General features: G+C 42.2%; 1 protein-coding gene across 1 annotated transcript; it reads right to left on the bottom strand.

Annotated features, from left to right (window-relative positions):
• Positions 1-13: 13 nt before the first annotated feature.
• Positions 14-27,581, bottom strand: LOC131125077 (protein unc-13 homolog A-like). Its single transcript, XM_058066227.2, has 42 exons — positions 27,237-27,581; positions 21,937-21,966; positions 21,660-21,759; positions 20,593-20,710; positions 20,383-20,506; positions 19,473-19,543; positions 19,305-19,359; positions 18,884-18,913; positions 18,165-18,378; positions 16,299-17,369; positions 16,118-16,220; positions 15,207-15,250; positions 14,663-14,741; positions 14,237-14,242; positions 14,069-14,143; positions 13,763-13,982; positions 13,327-13,554; positions 13,103-13,244; positions 12,660-12,829; positions 12,418-12,533; positions 11,860-12,023; positions 11,620-11,773; positions 11,278-11,346; positions 11,037-11,126; positions 10,374-10,508; positions 10,118-10,245; positions 9,853-9,938; positions 9,612-9,738; positions 9,426-9,522; positions 8,124-8,267; positions 7,959-8,036; positions 7,354-7,431; positions 7,186-7,274; positions 6,955-7,098; positions 6,733-6,856; positions 5,466-5,522; positions 5,319-5,399; positions 5,089-5,236; positions 3,978-4,034; positions 3,450-3,536; positions 3,211-3,367; positions 14-1,954 (listed from the first exon to the last, which is right to left on the bottom strand). The coding sequence occupies exons 1-42, from the start codon at positions 27,256-27,258 to the stop codon at positions 1,666-1,668; spliced, it is 5,601 nt and encodes a 1,866-aa protein (XP_057922210.2). The 5' UTR covers positions 27,259-27,581; the 3' UTR covers positions 14-1,665.
• Between the last annotated feature and the right edge of the window lie 59 nt (positions 27,582-27,640).

The following is a 27,640-nucleotide window of genomic DNA, read 5'->3' as shown; positions in this document are numbered from 1 at the left end:
AAAACAGCCAAAATGTGACACAAATGTCCTTTTTAATCGGAAGCAGATCAGACAGGCTGCATTCCAGGTCCACTTCCTCTTCTTTTAAAGAACAATCCTTTATGATAGGAAAGAAATTAGAAACATCCTCAGTAGAAAATAATCCTCTCATGCGAATTCTGTGTTCACACTACATTCATATTGGATACAGGTGACAAATACACAAGCCTATCTGGAAACACAAAACGGGTGATTTAGCATTGAATAACAATACAGCAACTAAGAATCATAAAAAAAAAATGGACGCAGGAAAAGAATATGAAAAAGAGACGCTCGCTGGCACATGAAATCTCCCATCATGCAGCTGTGATTTCTATTCACAAAGGTGGCCGGCGTTCGATGCATTCCATGATGTCTGCGTGCACGCATGCATGTGTCATCTGACATGGTGGCCCTTTGTGCTTGAGCGTAGATTGCTGTGTTTGTCCCGTGTTTACATGACATGAAGCAGGTGTGAGCCCCCTGCTGGCACATTATAGATGACCACACAAGACGACTATGTCACTGCGCGGTGGCCGAGTGTGCTCCTCTTTGACTGGACACTTGCACAAACATAACATTCAGCGTTATAGTATTTGGTAGAACCGAACAGTATCGAGTACATGTACATGTACATACAGTACACGTGACAGTCAATGACATCATTATTCGGACCACAAGACAAGCCGGATGATGGCGGTTTTTGCGGTGAACATCAAAGATGACGTCATTAATGCTTGGCGGTGACTCCGATGGCTTCTCTTCTTTGAAATAAAAAATGAATAAGCGCTTATGCTTCGTGCAAATTTGGTCCTTCTCAAGGCAAACGGTCACTTAAGGACATGAAAACCACATGACTTCTTAAAATGACAAACGGGTGCAGACGCAACACAAAACAGCAATTGTTTGATTGACAGCGCGTACGTATTGCTCGCAATCTCTGAACTCTCGCCTTCATCCAAGATGGGCGTGTTTGTATGGCAGAGGGGGAGAGGGGGGTGGGGGCGGGGGGGGGTCTTGTAGCCCTTTAAATAGTAAATGTGCACTGGAGTGTCACGTCTGTGCTCCACGCTGCGTGTATTGCTCCTCGAGGAAACGCAACACCGCAGATCCCAAACAGAGGACGCATCATGCTCACGCCGGGGCAAGGATGGGAGGCGGCCCGTCGGTAGCGGGAAGAAGTGAACGGTTGCTATGGTTACAGCAAGTCAATCACAGTGTTGGTAGGAAGGTTTATAACATGCGGGACGTTAATCAGAGCACGGCGATGTGGACCCGGGTCGAAGCGATTGCGTATGAAGCTGATCTCAGGCCTGTGGACAGGAGACGCAGGCGTGGAAGAACGACACACACACACACTCACACACACACACACACTCACAGACAGACAAAATGACATAGAGATGCTCTCCTGGTCACGCAGGGAGGTCAAAGTGCAAAGTGGTCATCCTCCAAGTATTCACAGGGGTCTTGTGGCGTGGAAGCGTGGGCGGTAGAAAAAGGTGCGGCTAGGATGAGTGGCTAAAACCTGAAGCAAAGGTTGTTTTTTTTTTTGTCCAAATGAATGGATAGAAAGATATCCCCCTCTTTTACGTACGCGGGTCTATTTACAACAGAGCAGCTGTGTGCTTTTTGCGTTACCGCCCCTCAGCTCCGCCCCTCCTCGGCCGAGCGCTGGTCCGACTTGAGCTTGACAAACTCTTTGGCGACGTCGTCGTTGTTGCGCTGCGAGAGGATGCGCAGCACCGTCAGCCCCGTCTCGTCCATGTGCACGCGGCGGCCCAGCGGCAGCCAGCACGTGACGCTGCCCTTGTTGGCGATGTCCTTCACCTGCAGCACGGCCACGCCCACCGTGCGGTCCTCCCTGGCGAAGCAGTAGTCCTTCACGCACACCTGCAGCTCGTAACTCTCCGGACCCACCTCCGTGCCCAGTGAGCTGAAAGCACATGGGGGGGGGGGGGGGGGGGGGTCAGTTTCAAGAACATTGAAAGATAGCTTCCTGGATGTAGCGGGAGATGTACTCCTCTAGTTGGACTTTAACCATCAACAGTGAAGCAGTCATCAAACAACAGCTGAAATACACAATAGTTGCTATTTCAGTCATCCAGGAGGATATTAAAATAAATTAATACCCCTGCTTTTATTCTATTTTTATTTTATTATCATTATTTTACATCTTTAAAAAAATATTAATGATGACTTATTGGATTTTCTCTTTATTTTTAAAATAAGATTCAAATGTAAAAAAAAGTCACACATTGTAACATTTTTATTTTGAAAAATAAAAGACCAAATAAAATAAGATTTAAATGGAATAAAAGTGAGGAATTATTTTAAATAATCATAAAGATTTAAACATACATTTCTTTTTTTTACTTATTGCATATTTAACATTTTTATTTCAAATTAAACATCCACATTTAATAATTAATTTAAAGTAATACACTTCTATCTTATAAAAAAATTAAAATAAAATAATATATCACTTGAAAAAATGTTAGCCCTATTTTTAAGTAAAATAGTTCAAGTAAAGATTAAATTTTAACCCTTAGTTGAGCATTTTTATTAAAATAAAAATGAAAACATAATACATTTTTAACTTCATTATTTTTTTAAATAAAACTAAAATAATGTATCACTTGTTCATAATTTTTCTGCATATTTTTTAATAAAAACGTTCAAGATAAAAAAATGTTAAACTTTATTTTAACATTTATTCAAATAAAAAATCAATTTAATAAAAGTAATCACATCTTTAATAATGCATCTTTTTTATAAACAAAAATGTTTTAGAAAAATAAAATAACATCAACATTTAATAAAAGTAGTAGATAGGATGAATACAACACATTTATTTTTTAAAATTCAAATATTAAAGATAAAATAAGATTAAAATGAAAAGTAATCAATAAGCTTATCTTTCTGTTAACAGTTTTGTTTCTCCCTTTTTCTTTGGACTGTGTGAAAAAGTGTAAGCAAATGAAACATGTCAAAGGTGGGTAAGACAAGAGGATTCCTATTCTTCTACTCGGACATGCTGAGTTTTGCAAATGTAATCATGTTCCTTCACGTAACTTTTCCGTTGATAAAGATGTGAAAGAAATAAACAAGCCCATCCCTTCTTATATTGAGGTCAACCACAGCTGACAGATGTTCATCCGTTCCATTCATCTGATATGAGCAGATACTCACTACTGGTAGCTCTCATTGAATTTGGGTGACCAGCTGTTATTCTTGGACTTGGTGGCAAACTTCCTTTTCTTGTCGCTAAGGTGAGGCCCGATGATGTAGACCTCCACGAAGGGCCGGAAACCTTGCGCCCTCCATTTCAGGTCATTAGCAGCCACCACTACAGAAACAACACGACTTAAAGCGGGACCACAACAGAGGAAAGAAACAGGGACAGATGTTTGCGGGATGTCGCCGCTTACCTTTAATGCTGATCTTGTGCTCGCCGTTAGGTTGAGGTAGAATGTCAACGTGCATGACCACCTCGCCAACTGCGTCGACCCCTGAGGCTGCAAAAAAGACGTCCATTTCAGTGCATTGTGTTTTGGATGATGCAGCAATCGTTCCAAAGTGCTTTCACATCACTTTTCTTCTTCTTGAAGTGATAATGATAAAATGTACTTGCCTTAAGTAACAAGTACCACAGGTTTTCTGAATACTGCAGTAGTATTAGCATTAGTAGCATAACAGCTAAGGATGGCATTTAACTACATTTGCTGCATTTCCTCTTTAAGATATTGGCTGCGCTACTAAAATCAGTTTGCTCCTTACTGCTATTACAACATTGGTTCTGTTGTTCTGAGACTGAATCAACAGCAACTCCACTATTGTAGCCAAGTAGCGTGCCCGGTGTTGCTTCACCCAACCCACCCATCCACCCACCCACACATCCACCCATCCATCCTCTAGGATGTGATTAATGTGATAAAACATGCAAGGTTCCCACATACGTTTTTCTGGTGGTGTGTCTTCATTTGGTGTGCAGCGGATTCCTTTGCCTCCGTGGACTGAGGGGACATAGTGGGAATGGGAGAATGAAAACCATGATAACAAACGTACGTGTTTCTACTAAAAGGCGCCATTTATTAAATATATGTTCTTGCCTGAAATGAAATATATTTTATTGTGGAATGGCTTCACCAAGTATATTGTGAAAGCAGCAGTGCTTAAAGCAGGGGTCTCAAACACGCGGCATGCAGGACACTAGTTTGAGGCCCCCGCCTTGATATGAAAGTTTAATGTTAGTGCGCAAGTTTGATATGGATGCTGTATGGTATCATGTACCCAGAAAAAATTATTACGTTTGATTAATGTTCATGTTAAAGGTTAAATAACTGTTAATTGTTATCCTCCCTATCCGTGTGGAAGTGGTAAGTTTTTGGCTATTTAAGTTTAATGGAAATAACTTGAAGGCTACCGTTTAGGTCGCTAGCTCTCTAGTTTGCGAGTTAGCATGTGTCTCAAGACCCTGCGCAATATGTTGTAAAAAGAATATAAATGTGACTATAGTCGTGTTTTGTCATGTCTACAGGGCTCTAATAATGCTTTGTTCATTTTAATCTGAAAAAAATAATTTGTCTACCCACCAACTATATGTGGTTTCTTAAGTTTTTATTATTTGCCGTTTTATTATTATTATTATATTTATTTATTACTGATTGATTGATTTTCTTTATTCTTGATTTGTTTATTTATTTTTCATCTTATTTTGTGTAGAAAAATAAAAAGTAAGATATTTGAGAACAGTGGAATGTTTTATCAGAGCTTTTATTGTGGAAAATTGGAACCAAAGCAAAGTTTTTAAAATTTTTTTGTTTTTAATAAATGTGGTTTTTTTTGTTTGTTTTTGGGAGAACCTGATGCGGCCCAGTCTCACCCAGACCCGAGCTCCAGTGGCCCCCAAGTAAATTGAGTTTGAGACCCCTGGCTGAAAGCAATAAAAGAAACATTCCCCTCCGCCACTGCAGGAAAGCACGTGTTTTTAATCCCATAATCCTAATGAATGACATGAACTAACAGCGGTGTACTTGAGTGACATATAGATTGTGTAGATTGTTGTACCCTGAGCGTTCTGTGAGAGGACAAACTTCCTGATGAGTTTGTCGGTGGCCTGCGTGTACAGAGACAAGGCGTATCGCAGAGATGCAAGGTCTGGACTCTTCTCCAAGAAGGTTTTTTTCAGGCCCACGCCGCCAGCATGGAAGTATTGCTATAAAATAACGCCACATTATTGAGAGGCCACATTTGCACACTTAATGCATTGGAGCTGTTAGCCGTCCAAAACCCAGTACCTTAATGGTGTCTAGTGCTAGCTCTATGACTGCACACTGTTTGGGTGTCAGCGCTTTGGCCTCCTCTCGGCCCATGTGCTCCTGCAAGAGGACAAGTATGAGCGCACCGTTTCCGGCACCTCGATGTTCTGGATGTAACCTTATTACCTTGAGCTTTGACAGTTGGCCCAATTCCTTAGCAGCATTAAAGATCATCTGAGTGCCCTGAGAGACAGACGAGAGACAAACACTTGAAAATACAGAGCGTGTTGAGTGTCAGGATGGTGAACATAGCATAGCATAGCATTGGTTTCTGTGACATACTGGGAACAAAGTGCAGCTTGAGTGAAAGTTGAGGTCTATTGACTTGCTCAAGGGTAATACAGAGGGGATTCTGTGTGAAGGAAAAGGTCTGTAATTTGGAAGGAAAGTGTTGGGAATAGGGATCGACCGATATGGTTTTTTTTTTGGGGCCGATGCCGATACCGATTTTTTTCCATCACCCTTAGCCGATGGCCGATTTAGCTTGGGCCGATATTTGTGGCCGATACTGCTTTTGATCCCTCAATTTACATGAAAAAATGACCATAATAACAAATATTACAGGTCTCATGTTTAAACAAATATTGATTGAAATGTAAACACTTTCTTAAACACACATTTAAACGGCATTATCAACTTTAAAAGGAAGAAATATTCAACCATGTGCAAAACATTTCTGTCCTAGTTTAAATTTATCTAGCATCCATGTGATGACTGCTCCTCCGCAGTGAGACCCCCCCGCCTCCACACTTAATTAAAGTTGCATAGTTGTTCATTCTTGTTCTGCTCAACTAGTGAGAGTGCTTTTATTCGTCTGTTGCGTTGGTATGTGACGTTTTTGGGCTTTCTTGTTGTCCCACCGTGACTTAAACTGTTATGCCTAGCGATCACCCAGTGAAATGTGATGGGCTTAGTAAAGTGTTACAAGCAAGCTAATTCTATTACTTTTGAAATTGTGCCCTTGATGTGATTCAACAGTGGGGGTGGGGTACCGCAACTACGTGTGTTGCGGGGTCCTCTGACCGGATGCCTGACTGTAAATCGTGCGGTGGAAAAATAAATCGGCGAACCCACACGCGTATTGGCCGATACCGATACAAGGAAAAAACGCAAATATCGTCCTGATGTATCAGTCGATCCTTAGTTGGGAATCATTTGAAAATAAGTGCATGATCAGGATTCTAACTGTGTAGTGTGCGGTGCTAAGACGTTCTGTAGAAGTTAGTGATGTTTGTCCATGCTTAGAGACAAGATGGTTTACTTACAATAACCTAAGGGAAGAATGATGGTAAGACGGTCAATAAAGAAGGGATTCAATTAAATGTGTCAAGTTACTTTGTGGAGAAACTTGGAAAAGAACTAGAGAGAAAAGAGCGTTAATAGGATCACACACCGTCTGGTCCGTGAGCGTTGGAAGCACAATGGTTTTCTCCATGGTGTTCATCACCAGTTTCCACAGCTCCTTCAGCACTCTCTTCAAAACGGTCTTCTCACAGATTTTTGCAAACAGCGACAGGCTGAAAGAAAGGCACAAAAGAAGTGCCTGTTAGCATTGTGATGCCATGAAAACACACTGTGGCGGCACCTTCTATTTTTAACACCCAGTCACACTCACTTGCTGTCCAGGAAATCCATGATGGGTTGCAGAACATTGTCTGCTTCCTGAACTACGGTGCCATTGGCCGGCACGGTCTGACCTTTGACCTGTGCAAGGATATCCCCCATCTGTCTGACGTTGTCCTCGATTTGGGGCTGGAAACTGCGGCACCGCAGACAGAAGGATCCTTGTTATTGAACTTTTGCTTCTCAAATAGCGAAGCTCTGGGCAATCGGCCAGATGACCAACCTGACAGCAAAGATACGGCTGAGGTCGTCCATGACGCTGTTGAGTTTGTTCTGGAGCTCTTTCAGGAAGTCACTCGCCTCCACATTGAGCTGGTGAAATATTCATAGGATGAATACAAAGACCATATCATATCATTTCTTACTGAAATTGTCCACGGATGGTACTCACATCTTTGCCTCCCATCGCCTCAAACATTTTCTCCAGCTGAACTCGGAGCTGCTGGATGTTATTGATGATGATGCATGGCTGCAGGGTAAAAAAAGGAGAGAAATAATTTCACAGCCTCTTCTTTTCATCCGTGTGTTCCCAGTATTTGGTTGTAAGGGTCCACACTAGTCCTCTTTGCTTCTTTGGCAAAAACAAATGGCGATGCAAAGCTGGAGTGTTCACTCATTAAATCCTCCTCTGAGGCGCTTGGTCTCTCTGGGAGTGCTGCCCGCACCCCCCCCCACCCCCCCACCCCCCACCCCCAACGTCCACAACATTCAGATAATTACACAGATTTAATTCACTTTGAAACACCGCAACCAGCCATGCCAATGACACTTAAGAAAGGATCATTTGTGCCAAAATGAAGAAGCCCAGCTTGCGCCCACAAACTTAACAGTCGCAACATTAGGTACACTTGCATGTGTAAATGTATTGCAATACAAGAGCTGTATTAAATGTTCTAATAGTTTGCCCCTCGTATGTAGATGTATGATGCCAGTAATTAATACAGTCAAACCGTGATATTCCACAGGTGTACCTAATGTTGTGGCAATGCGACTTACCACTTTCTCCTTCTTCACATGATTTGGAAATTCCTTGGCTATGATGTCAGCGTAGGACAACAAGACATTGCCAATGGTCTAAGAAACAGAGAGAATAATACCATGAGCACCAGGACAGGGAGATAAATGATCATGAACTGTTCTGCTGAGAGCGATGAAGGTCACCTTAGCAAATCTCTTCATGTAGTTGCCAACAATCTGAGGGTCGGGACACTCCAGTTTGCGGATGATTTCAAAGCTCTGATTGAGCTGAGAGAACACGTCCACCACAGAGCAGGAGAACAAAGCGTGCTCGGAGGTGACCTGGAACTGCAGAACAAGAAGAAAGAACAAGAGCACTTAATATGAGGAGGTCCAATCCCCAATTAAAGAGACTCTTGAGCTGGCTTGTCTCTTTCTTTCATCCTTCATTCTCCTCATTGTGGCCTCTATCTCAGAGATGATCAGAGGGTCCTGATGGAGGGCAGGGCCCTCATTTAAGAATCCAGCTGTTGCCTCAGAAGTGCAGTGTTACAGTATGTGATGGGGTTTGCTGTTTCGCTGACACGGTACAGCAGAAGCTGCCTTAGGTGACAGTAATTGGACCCACAGGGCTCCTGACACATGAGACGGGACGATGTTCAGCTGCTTCGCATTGACCTTTTTGTGGTGTGATATGTAGAGCCAACTGGGCCAAGTCGGCGTGTGATGAATGTGTGTGTGTTTTATCAAACGTTTGTGTGCGCACATTGATGTGTGTCTCTCTGCAGCGATGTTTTCGTTTTGCATTTGCCTCTGGTAACTGACTCATTATTGATTGCTTTGGGGTCTTCAGCCTGAGCCTCTCAGCCTACAATGTGCTGAATCAGGGGGTCTGTGAACTACCCGAATTTCCATGAGACATGCATGAATACATTAGTGCTGTTACATTTTATTGCTGACTCAGGAAGTTTAGCAGCGCTTAGTCTTCTGTGAGTGCAAACTTTTCGAACAGGTTGGTTTGGGCTATTTGTAATACAGTTTAAAGTCGGAACTGCTGATGATAATTGAATGTGATTGATTATTGATACGCCATCCTCACAGTCAGGGTGCATGGAGCACTTCTACAAGTTTTTCCATGATTTGCTGGGTGCTGCCTTGACTCCTGACCTATACATTAAACTTCATCCATGCTGATTTGTAAGTTTAACAAGCAATGGGGAAACTTTTTTGTGGTTATATCATAATTTGAAGCTTCATTGATAAGGTAAATACAGATCAGGAAGGGCTTTAATCAACAGAGCGGCTACTTCCTGGAAATTCAACCTGCTACAGGTACGGTATATGTGCACCACATTTGGAGATGATTGGGTAAAAATTGCTTGCCTTTTTGTAAGATCATCAATTTAGCGCATGCTATATTATTCTATCTCATCTCTAATATCAGGTATTTTGTGTCTAGCGATGTTAGGCCATGTGTGGAGATGAGCGCAACAGAAGGATGCTTACCCCATCTTTTTTGTCCCTCTCCAGAGCTCCATGTAGGAAATCCCTTGATACTTCCTCGTTTTCATCGAGCCACATGATGACAAATGGCTCGAACCATCTGCAGTGTAAAGAATAAATGGGAGGGAAGCATGAGTCTTTGTGTTTTGCTGCTAAAAGTAGGAGGATTCTATATATAAAAGCACTTACGCTGGATATTCAGGTACATGTTTCTGGAAAGTGGGCAGTTCCTTGCAGTACTCGTTATAAAGCCACTTCACCTTGAAGTGCAAGTTCATATAATCTGCGCTTTTACAAAGGCGGTGCTTCTCATGCTCTAAATACCAAAGGAGAAAAAAAAGGACATTTTCCATTTTTAAAACAAGTTTCTCAAGGCACACAAAAAATGTCCCCTCCCAGCCTACTGAAATGTCACTGAAGCTGTGCTGACCTTCCATGGCGTATTTCATGTCTTGAGCAAACATATTCCACATGACCTCAGCACTGATCTTTCCCACATTTAGTTCCTGTGGAAACCTACACAAGGAAACATGCTGCTCAGATACACATGGAGATGCATGGAGGCTTTTTATGGGACCTTGACTAGTTTGTTAGTTGCGAGACATAGTTTAAGCAACATTTTTGTCAAAAACCGTGGTGTCCAAAAATATCTGTATCAAGATAACGCCATTCAGTTTTCTTCAAGAGAAACTTACTGGTTAAGGCAGGGAGTGTATGAGTTTTTATCCTCCTCTATAATGGACACAATGAGTGTGATGAGTTTGGACCAGAAGTCCAGGTTCTTGACACTAGGACCCTGCTCATCTGGAGGGACCGCCTTTGACTAGGGACAAGGAGGTCACACGTTCACATTAGCAAACACAAGAACATTACCATTGTTCCCAAATATTAGCTGCTCAACATGCTTGAAGGTGCTGCCTTAAAAAAGCTTGTTAAACATGTCCGACTTACAGGATCTGTCTGATATTCTCTATTGTAGAGGTCGTGACAGTTGTTGAAAATGTACTCATAGGTGGAATTGAGACAGGCTTTCACGCAGTCCTTCACAACCTGGCTCGCCCTGGGGGGACTTTGCAGTTCTTGGACCTATACAAACCCCAACAATATAACAGCATATATGTAACTCAAGCCTGTAAGAGAGCCCTGATTGGTTAGTTTACCTGATATGATCAGAATCTGTATGTCTGTGATATTCAAATCACTTTAGAGGTTTTAGTTTTTGAAATTTGAAGGAATCTTGATATTACATGAGTCTATGACTATGTAAAAACAGTTACTCTCGTTAGATTAAATTAGACTGCCATGGACAGGACTGTGTCATCTAACTTCTGGATGTGTGTTTATTCAGTCTTTTCCTCAATACATGTGATTACTTATCAAGAAATGTGACAAGGCAAATTTGACTAACAGTGTGTGTTCCCTTAAAATAAAATAAAAAAACCAACAACAGACACACAGTTTGTTTTTGTCACTAATAGTTTCCGTTTGGATAGGCTAATGCTAGGCTCCTTCTCAGCAAGGCCTTCAGGCTATTTCACAGAAAGTGCTGGAAAGGAGCATACAATGTCGTGCTGAGTTTTAGCACTAAAATAAAAATAAAAAAAAAACTCTTGCCTTCATCCTGAAGAATGTGATGCTAGTCAGCAGGTCCACAGTAGACTTGAGGTCTTGGAGTCTTTCAGGACTGCTCGCAGGAAAATTATTCTGAAAGTAAATTCACAAACAAACAGTGACTATGCTGAAAATGGACAAACTTGGTATATGTTACACGTATACCTCTATTAAGACAGACATATTGCTATACAAGATTATTAGGAATGGTATTGCCCAACATTAAGTGAACAGAATTCAGTACCCGGTACATGGAGAGGTCAATCCTCAGGGAGTTGTGTAGCTGATCCAGCAACTTGACAAACCTCTCCTTCTAAAAAAAACAAACCAAAAATAACCACAGCTCTAAGAAACACAGCACAGCTGATACATCAGTTGACACCATTTAACTCGTCTACGCCCGATCACATAGAGCTCAGGTGAGTCAATGTTTGCAGAAATGGGCGGGCCACATCTTTGAACTCACCAAGATGAAGATTTTATGTGTATTGCATGATCAAGCTAACAACATGGGTATTATAGTAGGAATTTAAATAATATATGTTTGAATGAAGACAACATTTTACACATTGTGTCAGGGACTCACGCCAAAGTTTGAAGCAGCAAATCTGTCGGAGGCAGAAACATTGTTGGACGACTGGGTGGTGTGAGCATAGTAAGCGTTGATGTTGGCAAGTAAGGTGCTCATCACAGCAGGCACCCCGGGGCACATGTATTTAGATGACAAGCAGGCAAAGTGGCTGTGGATATGAAGAGGTAAACAACAACATTGAGCATGTAATGTATCTCACGACTGTTGAGCTTAAACTCTATTAGCAGCACTGACGTCATAGCCTGGTATATGGACTCGACTCCGTAGCGCATGGCAAACTCATCCACAATCTCCTGAGCTGTTTCCTCAAAGTACACCTTCCAGGCATCGTCTCCTTTAGCATCAGGGATCTTCACCACACCACCATTTTGCTCCTCAGTAGTGTATTGGAACAGATGCTAAACAGATTAAAAAATACAGAGATATGCACATGTTAATCTTTGGTAACCGTTACAGGCCAGATTTTTGCTGGGTCAACATAAAATGTTCCTTTTAAACTGTGTTACTGCTTACAGACAGACCTGATGTGCTTTTCAGAACATCCATTTGTAATTCTGTTTTCAATACGGCATAATAATGCCATTAATGTACTTCTTACCCACACTTAAAATACACTTCTGGCCACTTATTAACAATGTTTATAAATGCAACCTCTTTTAAGGTAGGCCATTAATGAGAATTTTAACAAATATAGTATGATCTCTGGATTAAACCAACTCACGCTTGGTAAATATTTAGTATTTACGTCTTGTAAAGTTAAAATGCTAATCTAACCACCATAATGAGCCTGACCTCATGAAGACAAGTGTACTGGACATGATAAGGAGCCACAGTCTCCTCTCCTTTAATCTCCACGCTGATATGCATGCGGATGGCTCCAGACACAGCAGACTTATCTGTCCTCTTGTCTGTCAGATGCAAGTAAGATACACAACACATGCTTTGTCAGTTGGCGCTTGCATTTAAAAAGAGTTGTTATCTCCGTTATAAAGTATATCTCCTTTCACTGCCGTTTCATCTACTTTGGAACTCACCCAGGTTGTACCACACGTCCATCTCCCCGCTCAGCGTACGGACTTCAATGATGGTTTGACCAAGAAAGTCATCGCTCTCGCGTTTGAACCTCTGTTTCACACGAGATTTTATATCGTCGTCCTCATCCCATACTCGTACCTTGATGCGGTCAGATGAGTTATGGCATTCGCTGCATGCGCCAGAGGCATAGTTAGAAAACACAAATGTTAACATAACAAATCCTACAATTTTTGCACTAACTGAGTACCACTAATGTGCCTTAATTGCATCAATTCTGCAAATTCCTCTACAGCACTGTAAGAGACTCACTGCAAGTTATCGCAACTGCTTGATTGCAGTTGTTGCTGCTAATGGTGGCACAATCAGTTTTTCACACATGTAAAAAACACATTTTAACAATAAAAAGTCAACTAATAAAAAAAACTGTAATTATTGTACTCACAAGTGAAAGTTCTCTTCCCAAACTGGGTTGAGGTTGCCATATATCGTTTTTGTTCTTTTCTTGGTCTTTCCCACTTGGACTGTGACATATGGATCACTCGAACCAGTTTTGTCTTTAGCCTGAAGTCCTTGGGCACACACCACTAAGGAAAATAGCGATACATGTTTACACTACGTGATGAGATATGCTACATTGAAAACCAATCTTATTGCATTTAATCTCACCAGTGATGCTTATTTTTGCAGACCATTTGGAGGTCCCATCAAGCACGCTCTGCTTAATCTGTTTCATGTGGGTTGCATGTGTTGATTTGTCAAGGCCAAACACTTCCTGGATTTGCTCAAAGATTTCAGGTTTGTTCCTTTCTCTGATCTTCATGCGGTCCTTTAGGACCATGATGATGTTTTGGGTTCGGTCCTCTGCTCCATGCTTGGAACTTTTCTCCGCAGCCCCTAATGAGACAGATGGGAGAAGGGAGAGGGGGAGGAGTGCATCAATTAAATTACATTAGCGTGGCAATGAGCGCCATCGCCACAATATGTTTCATTGGGCAGAAGAATATAGTATGAGCTAAAATACGAAACAAAGGTTCTTGATAGCTTGTGTATATATATAGTTGTGTGCATTTTGAGCAACCAGATGTGAAAGCATCTGTCTTACTCTGTAGACAGTCGGCATTTAGAAGATCCTGGCACTTTTCGTGACATTTGACGCCACACTCTGAGCAGCGCATGCCTTGTCGAGCAATACCCCACAGCAAGCCTTCACATTCATAACAGTAGGTGGGGGTGGTGGCTGTCCACACTTCAAAATTGTGCGGCGTAGTGGAGGAGATGGGGTAGATTAGAGCCTGCAGGGTTTTCTTATAAACATGACTCTTCTGCAAAAAACACAGAGAGGAATTTTAAGGAGGGACACAAGTGCTGAACAGATGTAGTAAGAGAAATGAGAGACAAAGAAACCCACCAATTCTTCATTTCCAAGAGTGGTTGAGGCCATGGCGGAGGTAATTCCAGCTTTCCGAGAGTTTTGTACTAGAGACTGATGAGGAAAAAAGAGGCTTTATCACGGGTGGACAACGAGAGTGTGGTATTCAAATGTACATTTCATAGACGCAAGTGATAGGGGACTTACCATTGCCTGGTGTTACAAAGCAGGGATCAGATCAAGAGTGAAGGCAAAGAAAGCAAAAGTAGTTTAATCATATTTGACAGTGATTTTATTAAAAATTCTGTGATTTTCAATTTATATTTTTATATTGTCACCACAGATGCTGTGACACATCTCAAAAATAAGGGTCTCAAGTAAGTGGTGCACAATTTGTATGACCAGATTTACTATTTTTTACAAACACAATAATAAATGTAACAATTGAAAGAATTAGATGGGCTCATTAACATAATACATGGGGAAAGAAAGGGCATCCTAAGTTTAGTTGTCCTGGAAAGACCTCTGAAGGACCTCTGATTGAGAGCTCAATTCATCTACAAATTAACCCAAGTGTAGACATCTTATTCAGCAAATGACATTCATCCATGCGCGTGTGTGAGAATATCTTACCAAATCCCTGACAAGAGGAATGGCTTTCCTCTTACGGAGGTCTGGCATGCTGTCAATACTGTAAAGTGCACCTCCCATCCTGAATACAAAAGGGGAGACCCATCATCATATTTTTCCACAAGTGCAATCAGAAAGTAAAGATATCCCGCAAGGTCATTTAAAAAATAAATAAATAAATACAACCGAACACACATTTTTATGGATTATTGCGCTACTCTTTCATTTGGTTTAATGCAACCAGGTGTTTTTTGTTTTTGCTTTTAGAAAAGCTGCTGACTAATGTCAGGTCTGCCTCATTTACTAATGACTTGTCAGCTAAGTCCCATCAGTCCACTCCAACTTATTAGCTTTTTCGAAAAATACCACAAAACTGATGGAGGTAATAAAAAAACGAGAGACTTAATGTACTTCACATACACAAAAGTATATTTTAAAGCTGTCACGCCCGATTTATTTGATGGTGTGCAATTATTCAAGTGGATCACAATTCCAACAATGGAATCAGACACAAATACAATGATTGTTTTCTTTTAGGAATACTCACCCTCCTTTACCGAACCAGAGCGAGCTGGAGGTTTCTCCTCGTGCCTGAAGAAGAGAGATGATTTCCATTAATTTGCAATTAGATCAGGCGAAAAAAAACACTATGCTATTTTTCTGTTATTCTATCTATATAATTATGTTTACCCGACTAAAACATTAAGCCTTAATTACTAATTGCTAATAATAATGTGAAACAGCTATCAAAAGACAAACGATGTGGAATTTAATAATAATAAAGATTTGTTTGAACAAAACAGAATTGACTTTCAGTGTCTCTGGACCAGCAGCTTGCACCTACCTGTCAACATGCTCCAATGATGGCCGAGAAAAGTGCATGCGAGCGCCACTATGGTAATGACATGAAACTGGAACAAAAACAAAGTGGGCAGGCACAAAAACAAAGTGTAGAAAGAAACGTGACATACAACATAAACATTGAAGCAAGTGATTAATCCTCTGCACAACTGAATTAAAAAAAAATGAACAGCAACAAAATATGTGGATAATGCAAGTGCAAAACAATAAAGCAAACTCAATGTGTACAGTTAAATAAAGCAGCTACATCAGGCAGTCAAACGTCATTGCTACAAGTTTACTGTCTGTCAAGTCACCAATTGTCATTTTACTAAAATGATGAAAATAGTTGATTTACTGATGAAACACTTTCCACATGCTTTGTGATTTCAAACTACAAACAGCATCCCAATAGAAGCTCATAACTTTCGGTACCGTGTTTTTTAACATAAATAACTAATGCACTTCACATACATATTTCAAAGACTTGGGAGACAGCTTTAGAGTCTCTGAAACTTATATATTTTTCATTAAACTTGTGGCTCTGTAGATGGGGACGCAGGGGGCTTCAGCACCGGTACTGGGCCAAGCAACCCCCCTGGATAGTTGTGCACTTACCTCCCGAAGCTGATCTAAGACTTTGTTGTAGAGTCTTAGCCAGTTCTCTTTGGCTCGAACTGCAGGATCCACTGGCTCTTTGGGCTCCTCCATAATTGGAGGACTGAAAGAGAGCATATTTTTGGATGTGACTCGTGTCTGTGTGTGCTGGTGATTAATATACACTATAGTGCTCTTCTACCTCTCAGGTGTCATCTCTTTTTCCTCTGGGGTTTGTGGTCTGCTTGTTTCAATGTAATCTTTCTCATCCATGCTAAGATTCTCCTCTGGGGGGTCAGGAGACACCCTAGTCTCCTCTTGTATAGTTTCCTCCTCCAACCAAGGCATCTCTTCCATTTGGAGACCCTGGTCCACTGGTGCAGGCGACTGTGCTGTGGCTGAACCATTAGACAGAGACGTTGGCTGAGCAGAATCTGTCGACTGTTGAGAAGAAGGACCCATGACAGCAGAGGAAGGTTGAGTTGCAGCTATAGTGGCAGGGTGAGATGGTGGTAGAGTGTTAGCTGCTGCAGACTGGTGTTGTTCAGAAGCGGCTGAAGCTGGGGGATGAGACTGGGTAGGCTGGGCAGTGGGAACAGAGGACAGGAACGTGGAGGCCAAACCGGTGACTGCAGCGGTTAGAGGTTTGGCCATTGAGAAAAAGGAAGTGGCAGATGGAGCTTGCTGTGCCTGTGTTTGGGGCTGTTTGGGCGTTTGAGAGGTTTGCTGACCAGAAGGAGGTTGTGCTGATGGGCCAACACCTACAGCACTCTGGCTGGACATTTGACTTGAAGGTTGTGCAGGGGGCTGCTGTTGGTGTAACGATGGTTGTTTCTCCAACGGAGGTCTGGAGTTTTGTACCTCAAGAGCTGGCACGGCAGTTGATGTTGGGGTGGGCGTGAATGGAGGTTCCATATCTTCACTAAGATTTCCATCCAAATTGTATAAATCTTCATCATCATACATCAAGTCTTCATCCTCATAAAGGCCCTCCTCTTCTACCTCGTACAATCCTCCATCTTCTTCTTCATACAGAGCTGCTTCCTCACCTCCATCTTTGCTGTAGCCACCTTCATCACTGTATGCCCCCTGGGTCTCATCAGGGTCCCAGTCTGGGGATCCTTTGCTGTAGCTGACTGAGGAGTGGCAGGAGTGGTAGGAGTCATTCTCGTCATACGGGTCCCTTTCTCCATACTCGCCGCCATAGTCTTCCTCGCTCAGCTGACTGCTGCATCGACTCAACTCTGCAGATGATGCATAGCTCCCAGTGGGGCTGGAAAAAAGAAATAGAGGTGAGAATTCACTAGGTATGAAATAGACTGGAACAGAAGTTGGCAGAGGAAAAAGAACATGTATCATGAAACACAGCAAAATAGGGGAAATGAATTTGCACTAGAAAGAATGGGGCTATTAAAAGGTGAATAAGGGAGGCTGGATGTGGCGAGAAAGAGAGAGAATGATGAGAGGAAAGGATGAGTGAACACTGAGGCAAAGTAGCAGAGAGGAGGAATGAAGAATGTGCCAGGGTGTGCGGAGGTAGCCCCGTCCAATACATTCACGCAAGCTGCTAATCTTTCGTGCCGTATTGACCATTAGATTGCATTTTGAATTATTCATAAAGACAGAGGTAGAGGGCTGCACAGTTTCACTCCCAGTCCGTGCAAGATATGTCAATAAGTGGTGAGAAATCTAACAGTGGAGTAAACAACAATGAAAGACAAATCACATTTAGTCTGCTCGGCCCATTGAGGGCTCACAAAGGCACATGTTGTATGGCAGAAATTCATTGACTATTTTCAGCAAAATACTAACAAGAACTCGGGCTGTAATTTCCCACTTGAACTTCTTTATTTGTTGTGTCCATCACTCTTATTTTTAGTGCAGCAGAAATGTACTGAGCAATGGTAATGGTTGATAAACAGTGGATGTAATGATAAGGAATCAACAAAGAGGCTTGACAAGTGGCCGATAACGAAGATAAAACATAACTAAACTATAAAGTACCACTTGTAAATTAGGCCCATTAATGACATCAATGACAGGTTACCAGACAAAGACAGGCACATACCTAACAGTCCTCTGATGGTTGTATTCAAGGTCATGATTGTTGGTCGAGCGTGGGTATGAAAGGTTCCTGGAGTTCCTGTGCTGGTGGCTGATGGGATACTGGTGGACAGAAGCATTGGGCTGGGATGTACTGTAGTATGGAGGGGGGATGCTGTTACTGGTTTCACTGCGATAGTCGCTGTCTCGGTCATCCACAGCACTGTCTGGGTCATCATCTATACCAACACATAACACACAATTGAAGGATGCAACTGGACTTGTGGCACTTTAACACATACAGTCAATTGACCTTAGGTGAAAATCCTCACTTTCATTTTCCATTTGCCTGAGCATAATCTATTGCTGCTTGGAATGGACCATTAGGGTAGTGATGAGAATCTTTAATAGTGCTGATGTGGTTAGAATTGGGACTACTATCTATTAATCATCTATCCTTATTAATCATTGTCTCGCAAACGTCGAAGAAGACAGCAGATGCAGCCCTTTCACCATCTTCTTCTGCTGTGACTGAAGAAGCATTTTGCATTAAAGGTGAAACCAACAAGTCCAGTTGCAACCTTTAGCGAATAACCATTTATTTATTTATTTACAATACCCCCAACATAATACATTTATAGACATTGTCAAAGCTTAAACTATTGTGTAAAGATGAATTTAGGGACATTCTACCCAATATTACAATAAAAACGTGTGTGCTCCAAATTCTCAATGTCCACTCACTCTGTTGGTCTCCCCATAAACTCCAATTACCTGCAATGAAATAGAATTGTGTAAGAATCATCCATGAATCACAATGATATTCATACATAAGCAGGCATTCTGGCTTTCTCTGAATGAGCGCAAGAGTGGAAAAGTGAGTGCCAACACTCTCTTCCCACCACCCGCAGACAGTTGGCTCAGCAAACTCAGCAGACTGAGACGACGGTCAAAGCACAGCAGCATCCTGCAGGAGCTTGCCTGTGGACACCTGATCCAGCTATTGATCCGATATAGTGTGGCGACGCTGACTGTTGGCACTTCAACCACACAATAACCCATGTGTGGTTATGCACATAATGTTCACTAAAGCAATCTGTCCACAACCAAATCCATAATCTCTTGTTCAGCACTAACAAAAGACAAACAATGAATGGTCACTTACAGCACTGAGTACTTGGAACCCGAAGTGGACGTTCCTGCTCCTCTTGGTATGAGTACTGCAGATAAATTAGATGTAAAACAATTAGAGCACCAATTAATCACGTTGGTTTGTTCTTCAAATGCAAGGACCTGTGAAAATGTTGGGATGGTAAATACAGTAAAAGCTTACATCTTGGTCCCTCATTGCGTTAAGTTGCTCCAGTTTTTTGGCCCAATACCTCGCCTCATCCTCTGGGATGTCTGAAAAACAAAGGCGCACTCAGGTGAGACATTTTTGACAGAAAATCACCTACATCATTTATCACATTTTCATATTGGAGTTTTAGTCAATCGTAGAACCTCAGAAGTCAAAAGCCCCCAATTTGGAGAACAAGCAAAATTCTCTCTTAAATTGATTTTACTTAATTTAATATGGGAAAATTGTTGAGAATTATCACAACCTCGAAGTCAACAAGCGTCACAAACTGTGACAAATGAGTTCTGTTTGATGTTTTCAGGTTCCACTGTATGTTATATTAGCTCATGTGATCGAGACAAAAATAGGCAATTTCCTTGAGCAGAATGAAAGGACTTTGCAAGCAGGCCCTTTTTAAGTTGAAGCTCTAGAGCCATGCAACTATAAATAGGGCAGCTCTGCAAATGAAGGAGTCGGGTGTTCAGTATTGCCTGGAGTAAGGGGAAACAGGAGGAAAATAACACCTAATCAATGTTAAAAGGAACACAGGGTGATCGATGAGGTGGAAAGAACACAAACCATCAATGACACACATCCAGCATGCAACACTGCATGAAAAGTAGGTCAGTCAAAGCTTATAGAGCATATAGACCCTAAAAATCAGGCAAAATACTAAATAAGGAGAAAGGGAGGTTGGAGAAGGGACATACAGTAAAGTGAAAAAATATTGGACAATGCTTCACTGTTACCTATGATGACCAACCCTACCCACGAATCATCTTGGATGTTAAAAATGATATTGGAGTGATATTGAAATGCTTGACAGGCCAGATGTGGCCCCGGGGATGTAGTTTGCACACCCTTGATATAGATATATCGCAAACTACAGAACCAATGCGCTCACCAAGAGGTAGCTCAAACCGTGTGTCGAGCAACACGACGTGGAGCGTGGGATCTTTGGTGCCGCAAATCTCATTATCAGCCATGATGACTTGGGAGTCCAGTGTGAGCCATTGGCCTGGTCCTTCCTGTGTGTACAGTGAAAATGGGTAGAGAGTCACCAAAACATGGGTGATCAACAATATTTTTCCGGTGAGGTGAGTTCGTGGCCAACCTCATTTGACTGCCTGATGCTGTGGAGGGGAATCCACACAGTGCCGACCATGGTATCCCAGATTAAGCCTTTGTTCCACACTTCAACTGTTAGACCCAGGTCTAAGCGGTTGATTTCACTACAATGAAAAAGGGGGGAATAATTGGGAAAGCATGTAACAAATGAACACACAAATACTCACAGGGTTGACATACATGTGTGTAAACCAAAGCAAATTGTGATATAAGGTATTTTATAGGGGCCAGGAGAGAAGAGGATGAGGGTGATGAATGAAGGCAGGACAAACTATGGTGTAGCCAGTGGAGGAGACGATGCTATCACACGCTTGGAAGGAGGTGGTAGGAACTTTAATTAAGAAATAGGGCTGGTGCCTGTCGAGGGGAGAGTGATTTTAAGTCATTTTGAAGGACAGCGGAGCCTCTCTCTACTACCCAAACATTACATAAGAGACAACACACACTGCAGTACATGACTAAGAGCTTCAGTGATGCAACCCCAGAACAAGGCTCCACGCCTCCGAGCATCATACTAATGCACAGGACTCCGCAGTCAGCCTGCTTGCTGCAGCCTACGTGTTAAATTCTCACCATCTATCACCCATATGCTGCTGCCATGTCGATACCACACAAAATCCTGTGTTGTGTAATGCTTTAGTGATTTCAATTATTCCAATAGTTATTGAGGTACAAGCAAAACAAACTCGTGTAAAAGGATGGTAACAATGCATGGAAGTAGAAAGAGCATATGAAGATCAAAAAGTTGTATTTACAAGAAGCACCCAAGCAGAGAATTATCAGGCCGAGAGCCAAGGCTTAGAAGGAGAATGTGGCATAGAACAATGAGGCAGATGTGGAAACCAAAAACCTTGTGCAACAACTCAGGGATGTATGACACTTGGGGTGGCGGAATTAAAAAGGAAGATAAGAAGAAAGATGGCGGTAAGAGGTGGGAAAAAAGAAAATCTGATGTGCTCAAGCAGCTGAAGTGGAGAGTAACATGAGCGAAAGAAAGGAAAAGCATCAGTTGTAGTAAAGCGAGCGTCACAGAGAGGACAGTGAAAGACTCACAACATGAAGTCTTGCTCCCAGCTGGGCAGGTTGCCCCTGACAGCAATGGTTGTGCTCTTCACATTTTGTACCTTAAGAGTCACATAAGTGTTGAACTTTTCTGTCAAAAAAAGAGAGGGTAAAAGATTCTTTAATCTGGGGACATGACAAGGCAACAACCAAAAAGACAGACTACATGTATTGTATTGTATTGACTTAAATTGACGCCCTATTCTATTACTGCCATATTGTTTAGCAGCGAATCTATTCATGCATGCGATGTACAGTCATGACTTACCTTGGGGTCCATCCAGCTTGGCTTTCTTCACTGTGGAACCATACAGAGGGACAAAATCACAAACGGGAACACAATCTGTCTTCATTTCCTCCAAAACATGCAATTTAGGTATGTTACTTCTTGTCACGCATGTTGCCGTTGACTGGTAAACATAGGCAGCTATCCTCTTACACCTTATCAAAGTGACATCTACTGTAATTACAGGAAAATAAAAGACAAATACTTTATGTACAGTGTTCACAATGGGTTTGTATGACAATAGAGTGCTGTTGAAATGCTGTGCAAAATGTGCTGAGCCTCTGGCATAAATCAAATGTTTTGATTCAAGTTTTGTTCCCTTTTCATCAAACATAACACATCAGTGGGCTTTTTAGTCTGTAGTGAATGCCCTCACTGCTGCAGCACGGTTTTACCAGCTTTGACGAAGCGCAGGCATACATTTTTAATGTCCCACTAACTGCTGCTTTCCGCCACACACTTGCACTACAAGATCTCAACGACACTCTGCAAGAGTGCACACATCATGCACACAAACATACAAATGGCATCCAAAGTGCCCGTATTATGTAACCGAGCTTTTACTTTTATCACCCACAAGGCATGTGCTGTAATACCAATATTACCTTCACTCATAGTGGCCGTGGCCGGACACACCACTACATCACCATAGTAACCAGCACAAAATGAAACATAAATACAGAATTACTCCTAGTCAGCAAAACACTTTTGTGTTTTGCAAGCTACATCAACAAGCACTTATGTACACACACACATCTGCAGTTCACTCACCTGTACCTGCAGCACTGATGATAAACAAAATACCATTCCTTTAAACACATTAACATGTAGATGTTTATGTGTGTGGGTACAGGTTTTTATATGAACATACTGTAGGATACAAATATAAGATGTTACATTCAAATCTAAATCTTTATTAGATTAGATTTAATGTAATTTAACACACACATACACACTATCCCAACATCCTTCTAAGATCACTGTATTTAGTACTACAATCAAAAGAGAACTAAAAATATATCAGCACATGAGAAGAATCAATATGAACCGGAATTGGATTTTCAACTGTGAAAAGCTGAAGCTTAATTATGGTTCAAGATCATAAATCTCTATGACAGGGTGAGTTACCACAGGAAATGTCCATGAGCCTCCATTAACAATACTGTATTTCGCCACACGTACCCAAGCAGAGAGCACAACGGCCAACATACACTGCACTGCACTACATGAACTTGAACCCATAAACATGTGCCTGTGAGGGGCCATAACATATGGATAAATTTCCTGGAAGCAGGTCATGGGTGAGTAGGCTAGATCCAGTATTTCACTCTCTTATTTAAAAAAAAAAAAAGCATAGTGAAAAGAGGCTCACACATTTGTATGCACGAAACCCTGCTTTTACTTGCAGGGCTTTCATTCATGGAATACCTGACACAGCAAACCGGGCTCAACATCAAGCGAGCTCCATGTACTGTTGAAGAATGTAAAACAGGGAGCGGGCATTTGCGATAAGATGAAGCCAACAATAAAACAAAGGCTGACATGAGTCATAGAGAAACAGACTAAAAATATAAACAGATCACAGCCAGGAAAAAAATGACTTTGCTGAAGAATTGTGTTCATTAGTGTCTGATTTACTGGCTGAAGGAAATCAGCCTCTGCATGTTAATCCAGCACAGATGCACAGTTAAAAATGACACATTTTCTTTAACACCAACACAGCTTTTGTGAATTAATGTTTTATTACAGATTAGTGAATACACTCATATGAAATCTATTTAAAATTCCATGTTTACAAACCTGACTTCTGCCATAATCCCAAACAATAGCTTGATGAAGATTGATGACCGATGTAAAACATTAAATCAAAGCCTTAATAACTGGTGCTTCACAAGCTTTGACAGGGATGAGAGACAACACAGAGCTAGGAATTTTATTTGGTAATGGTAATGGTTTTATTTCATTTGAACATGCATCAGATTACAATTGAGTGCATCACATAATCAGTTCACTGTTCCACATGTCCAAAAGGAGGAGGAAGAAACAAAGCTTATTAAATCCTACCCCTCCATCTGGTACTTTTGCAATCAGTAACTGTTACATTTGTTCACTTCCTGCTTTCCTGATATAGTTTAAGTTTTAGTTATTTTATTATTATTTTTTTGTTTTGTTTTTTTTTTGTCATGTACCAAAGTACAAGGTGATATGAGCATCCAATGACATAATGTGTACCATAGTAAGTGTCAATATAGTGATATATATAGCACATCATGACTGGTTCAAGACTCTTCATCCTTGTATTTAGAAAACATCAACTGCTTGTATTGTTTCTTGAATTGGCTCATCGTTGTGCATTGTTTGAGGGACTTACTCAATCCATTCCATAGTTTGATTCCACATACTGAAAAGCTATGGCTTTTTAACTAGCAGTCCTAGCATATAAGTGTTTCAAATTTAGTTCTTCCCTGAGATCATATTTCTCCTCTCTTGTAGAGAAGTATTGGATGACATTTTTAGGTAATTTGTTATTTTTAGCCTTATGCATTATTTTACCTGTTTGAAGATTAACTATATCGGCACGGCGGTCTAGTGGTTAGTGCGCAGACCTCACAGCTAGGAGACCAGGGTTCAATTCCACCCTCGGGCATCTCTGTGTGGAGTTTGCATGTGCACGCATGGGTTTTCTCCGGGTACTCCGGTTTCCTCCCACATTCCAAAAACATGCTAGGTTAATTGGCGACTCCAAATTGTCCATAGGTATGAATGTTGTGTGAAGTGTGAATGGTGAATGTTTGTCTATATGTGCCCTGTGATTGGCTGGCGATCAGTCCAGGGTGTGCCCCGCCTCTCGCCCGAAGACAGGTGGGATAGGCTCCAGCAACCCCCGCGACCCTCGTGAGGAAAAAGCGGTAGAAAATGAATGAATATATCAGCAAGTTTAAGTATTTGTGATTTTAGAAATAAGGAGTAAGTATTTAATACTGAATATTGTCTGAAAAACAAGCCATGTTTTCAAGTAAAATGTTTCTGCTTTGTTGACAGATACTGTGAAGAAACGCAACCTCTTCAAGAAGCCCAAGTACTGTGGATGCCAAAAATAGCTCCAGTCAGGTAAGCATGAATGATGTAACAGGAACAGAAGCAAGGCACTCTGCCAAGTCTCGTAGTCTACATCTCTGACAGCCGCCGCAGCGCGCCTTTATGAATGGATAACTCCAAGGGTTTAATGACACCTGGGTCTGACTCTGTGCAGGGACAGTCAATGGGTGGACCATGGCGGGATGAGATGAGGTAGGGTGGCATCTATAATGACGCATATGAGGTGACTTTGAAACCCCTTTTACAGCTCCTTGCCTCCCTACGTTTCCACCATTACACCTACAATCAAGACCAGGAGCTCTGACACACCACAGCTATCATTCACATTTAGAGCCAGGAGACCTGTAGGTGGACAATGAATTTGCTCGATTTGCAGCAAAAGACAGGTGATCCATGTGGCTTTATTTCCATTGCAAGTTACATCAGGACACTTTTTTATTCAAAGCATGTCCAGGACCACATTCTTGATGTATTTATTGTAGGCAAATGGAGATTAGGGATGTAACAGTACATGAAACCGTCTCCTGTTCGGTCTGCCTTGCACAGGACAATCTACCTTATGGACTGGTGGGGTTTCAATCCATTTTGCACTGTGCCTGTCCAATCTGGGGAAAAGACTTCTTTGTGACTTAATGTCCCATTTCCTACACTGTACATATTTTAGGTCAGCGAAAAGTCAAGGCATTAAGCGATAGCATATAGGACAGAGAGTATAGGCAGCCCCGCCCATTATTCATCCAGCCATCAATTTTATATGCCGATTGTCCTCACTGGAGTTGCGGGGGTACGCTGCGGTACGCTCCCAGCTGACTTTGGGCAAAAGGCGGGGTACATTCTGGACTGGCCGCCAGCCAACAACACAACCATTCACACCTAATGGATAATTTAAAGTCTCCAGTTATATCCAGTTACATGCATACTTTGGGAATGTGGGAGGAAGTGGGAGTACCCAAAGAAAACGCACACACACAAACACAATGAGCATCAATCAACCAACTTGTGTCCAATTACTGATTATTCTCCAATGGCTATAATCGGCCGATTAAATCAGACCCTTGTATATACTGCATATACCGTATATACGCACACACAAAAGGACATCAAATGGGCATGCATACTATATGTAACTAGGAAGAGATGTGCAAATGCATGAACCGCACACACAGTTAAAGCTCCAATGCCTTGTTCAAGGCACACTGGCAAGGCCTTGGAAACAAACTGGAATTTGTCCAGCAACCGGTCCAGTGCATCTGACCCAAACCATTCAGGACTGTCATGCCGAGATTCACCAATAGTGTGGTTCTTGTACTTTTTAAAAGCATGCATGCATTTAGAGCTTTAAGCTCCTGACCAGCACAATTTTCTATTTTTGGATCTGCTGCAGCTTTTTTTAAGAAGAGAAATGTATTTCAGTATCAAACAACTTTTGCAAACATGTGTCTGACTAGCGTCAAAGAAGACGGAGGAGGGGGTCACCTGACTTCTTCGTTAATCGTGTGAGAGGAAATATCAGCATCAGGTGTTTTTTTTTTGGTTTATGTTTTTTGGGAAGGGAGGGGAGGGAGGTGGGCCGGGAAGTTGGGTGGGAAGAGATGACGCATCGCTTCAAGGGAGGGGGCGTTGAGAAGTGACGCGCACCTCCAGCAGGCTACGAGTATTCCCTCACGACTACAGCGGAGTGGCGGAAGGAGGCGGAAACTGCAGCGGCAACGCGGTAGAGGCAGGGGCTTTTCCACGTCTTGTTCGTGTCGGTCAGCCCACGCATCAATTAACATAGTGGAAGACACACACACACACACAAGGGAAACAACCGCAAGACTAACGTTAGTAGCCTGAGCAGGATACGGCGGTCTAAGTATACGTTCGTTCATAACTCGGCAGCTTGTGGTACTTTGACGATACTGAACGGAGTTAACCTATCTCTGTCGCTCTCTGTCCCCCTCTCTCTCATACACACACACATCTACTTCCGTGGATGAATTACAACAGTGAGACGTAAAAGAATGTGTCACAGGTGTGATTGTCGTTTGTAAATAGACGTGACAGGCTTTGCCAACAATCCATATACAGCACGGAGAAACAAGACTTTTCTTTCAAGCTGATACCCCGTCAGACGGATTGGTGCAGTGCTTAAAAAACACGACCAAGTGTTACACCAAGCAAGCTGAGATTCTGCGTCTTACCTCCCACACATAGCAGGGACATCTCTGTAAGTGCCGTGAGGGTTCCCGGTTGTCCTCCGGTGAGCAGCTTGCCTGGCTACTCCGTGATTTGTTGGCTCGCTCCGTCTGACTACTAGCCAGATTTGTAGAAAAGATGGACAAGTCTTGTCACAAAAAAGCTGCCGGGTCGCTCCGTAAAGGTGTTGCCTTATTGGCGGTTAATGGCCTCACGGGGATAATACCCTCTCTTCACTTTTCTAGTTGCCCTCAGCTCGCCGCTCCTGTCGCCCGCACAGCCATCTTGTTTGAGCAGCAGCAGCAGCAGCACTGTGCGCGAGGACAGCTCCCCTCGCCGCTGTGACGTCACTGGGGAGAGGAGCAGGAAGAGAGGAGGTTAACAGAGGACGGCATGGCAAACGTGCCCT

This window comes from Doryrhamphus excisus, linkage group LG6 (genome assembly GCF_037039965.1).
Source record: "Doryrhamphus excisus strain RoL-2023G ecotype Guam linkage group LG6, RoL_Dexc_Guam_v1.1, whole genome shotgun sequence".
NCBI classification, from domain to species: Eukaryota; Metazoa; Chordata; class Actinopteri; order Syngnathiformes; family Syngnathidae; genus Doryrhamphus; species Doryrhamphus excisus.
This window is presented reverse-complemented; position numbering and strand designations above follow the sequence as displayed.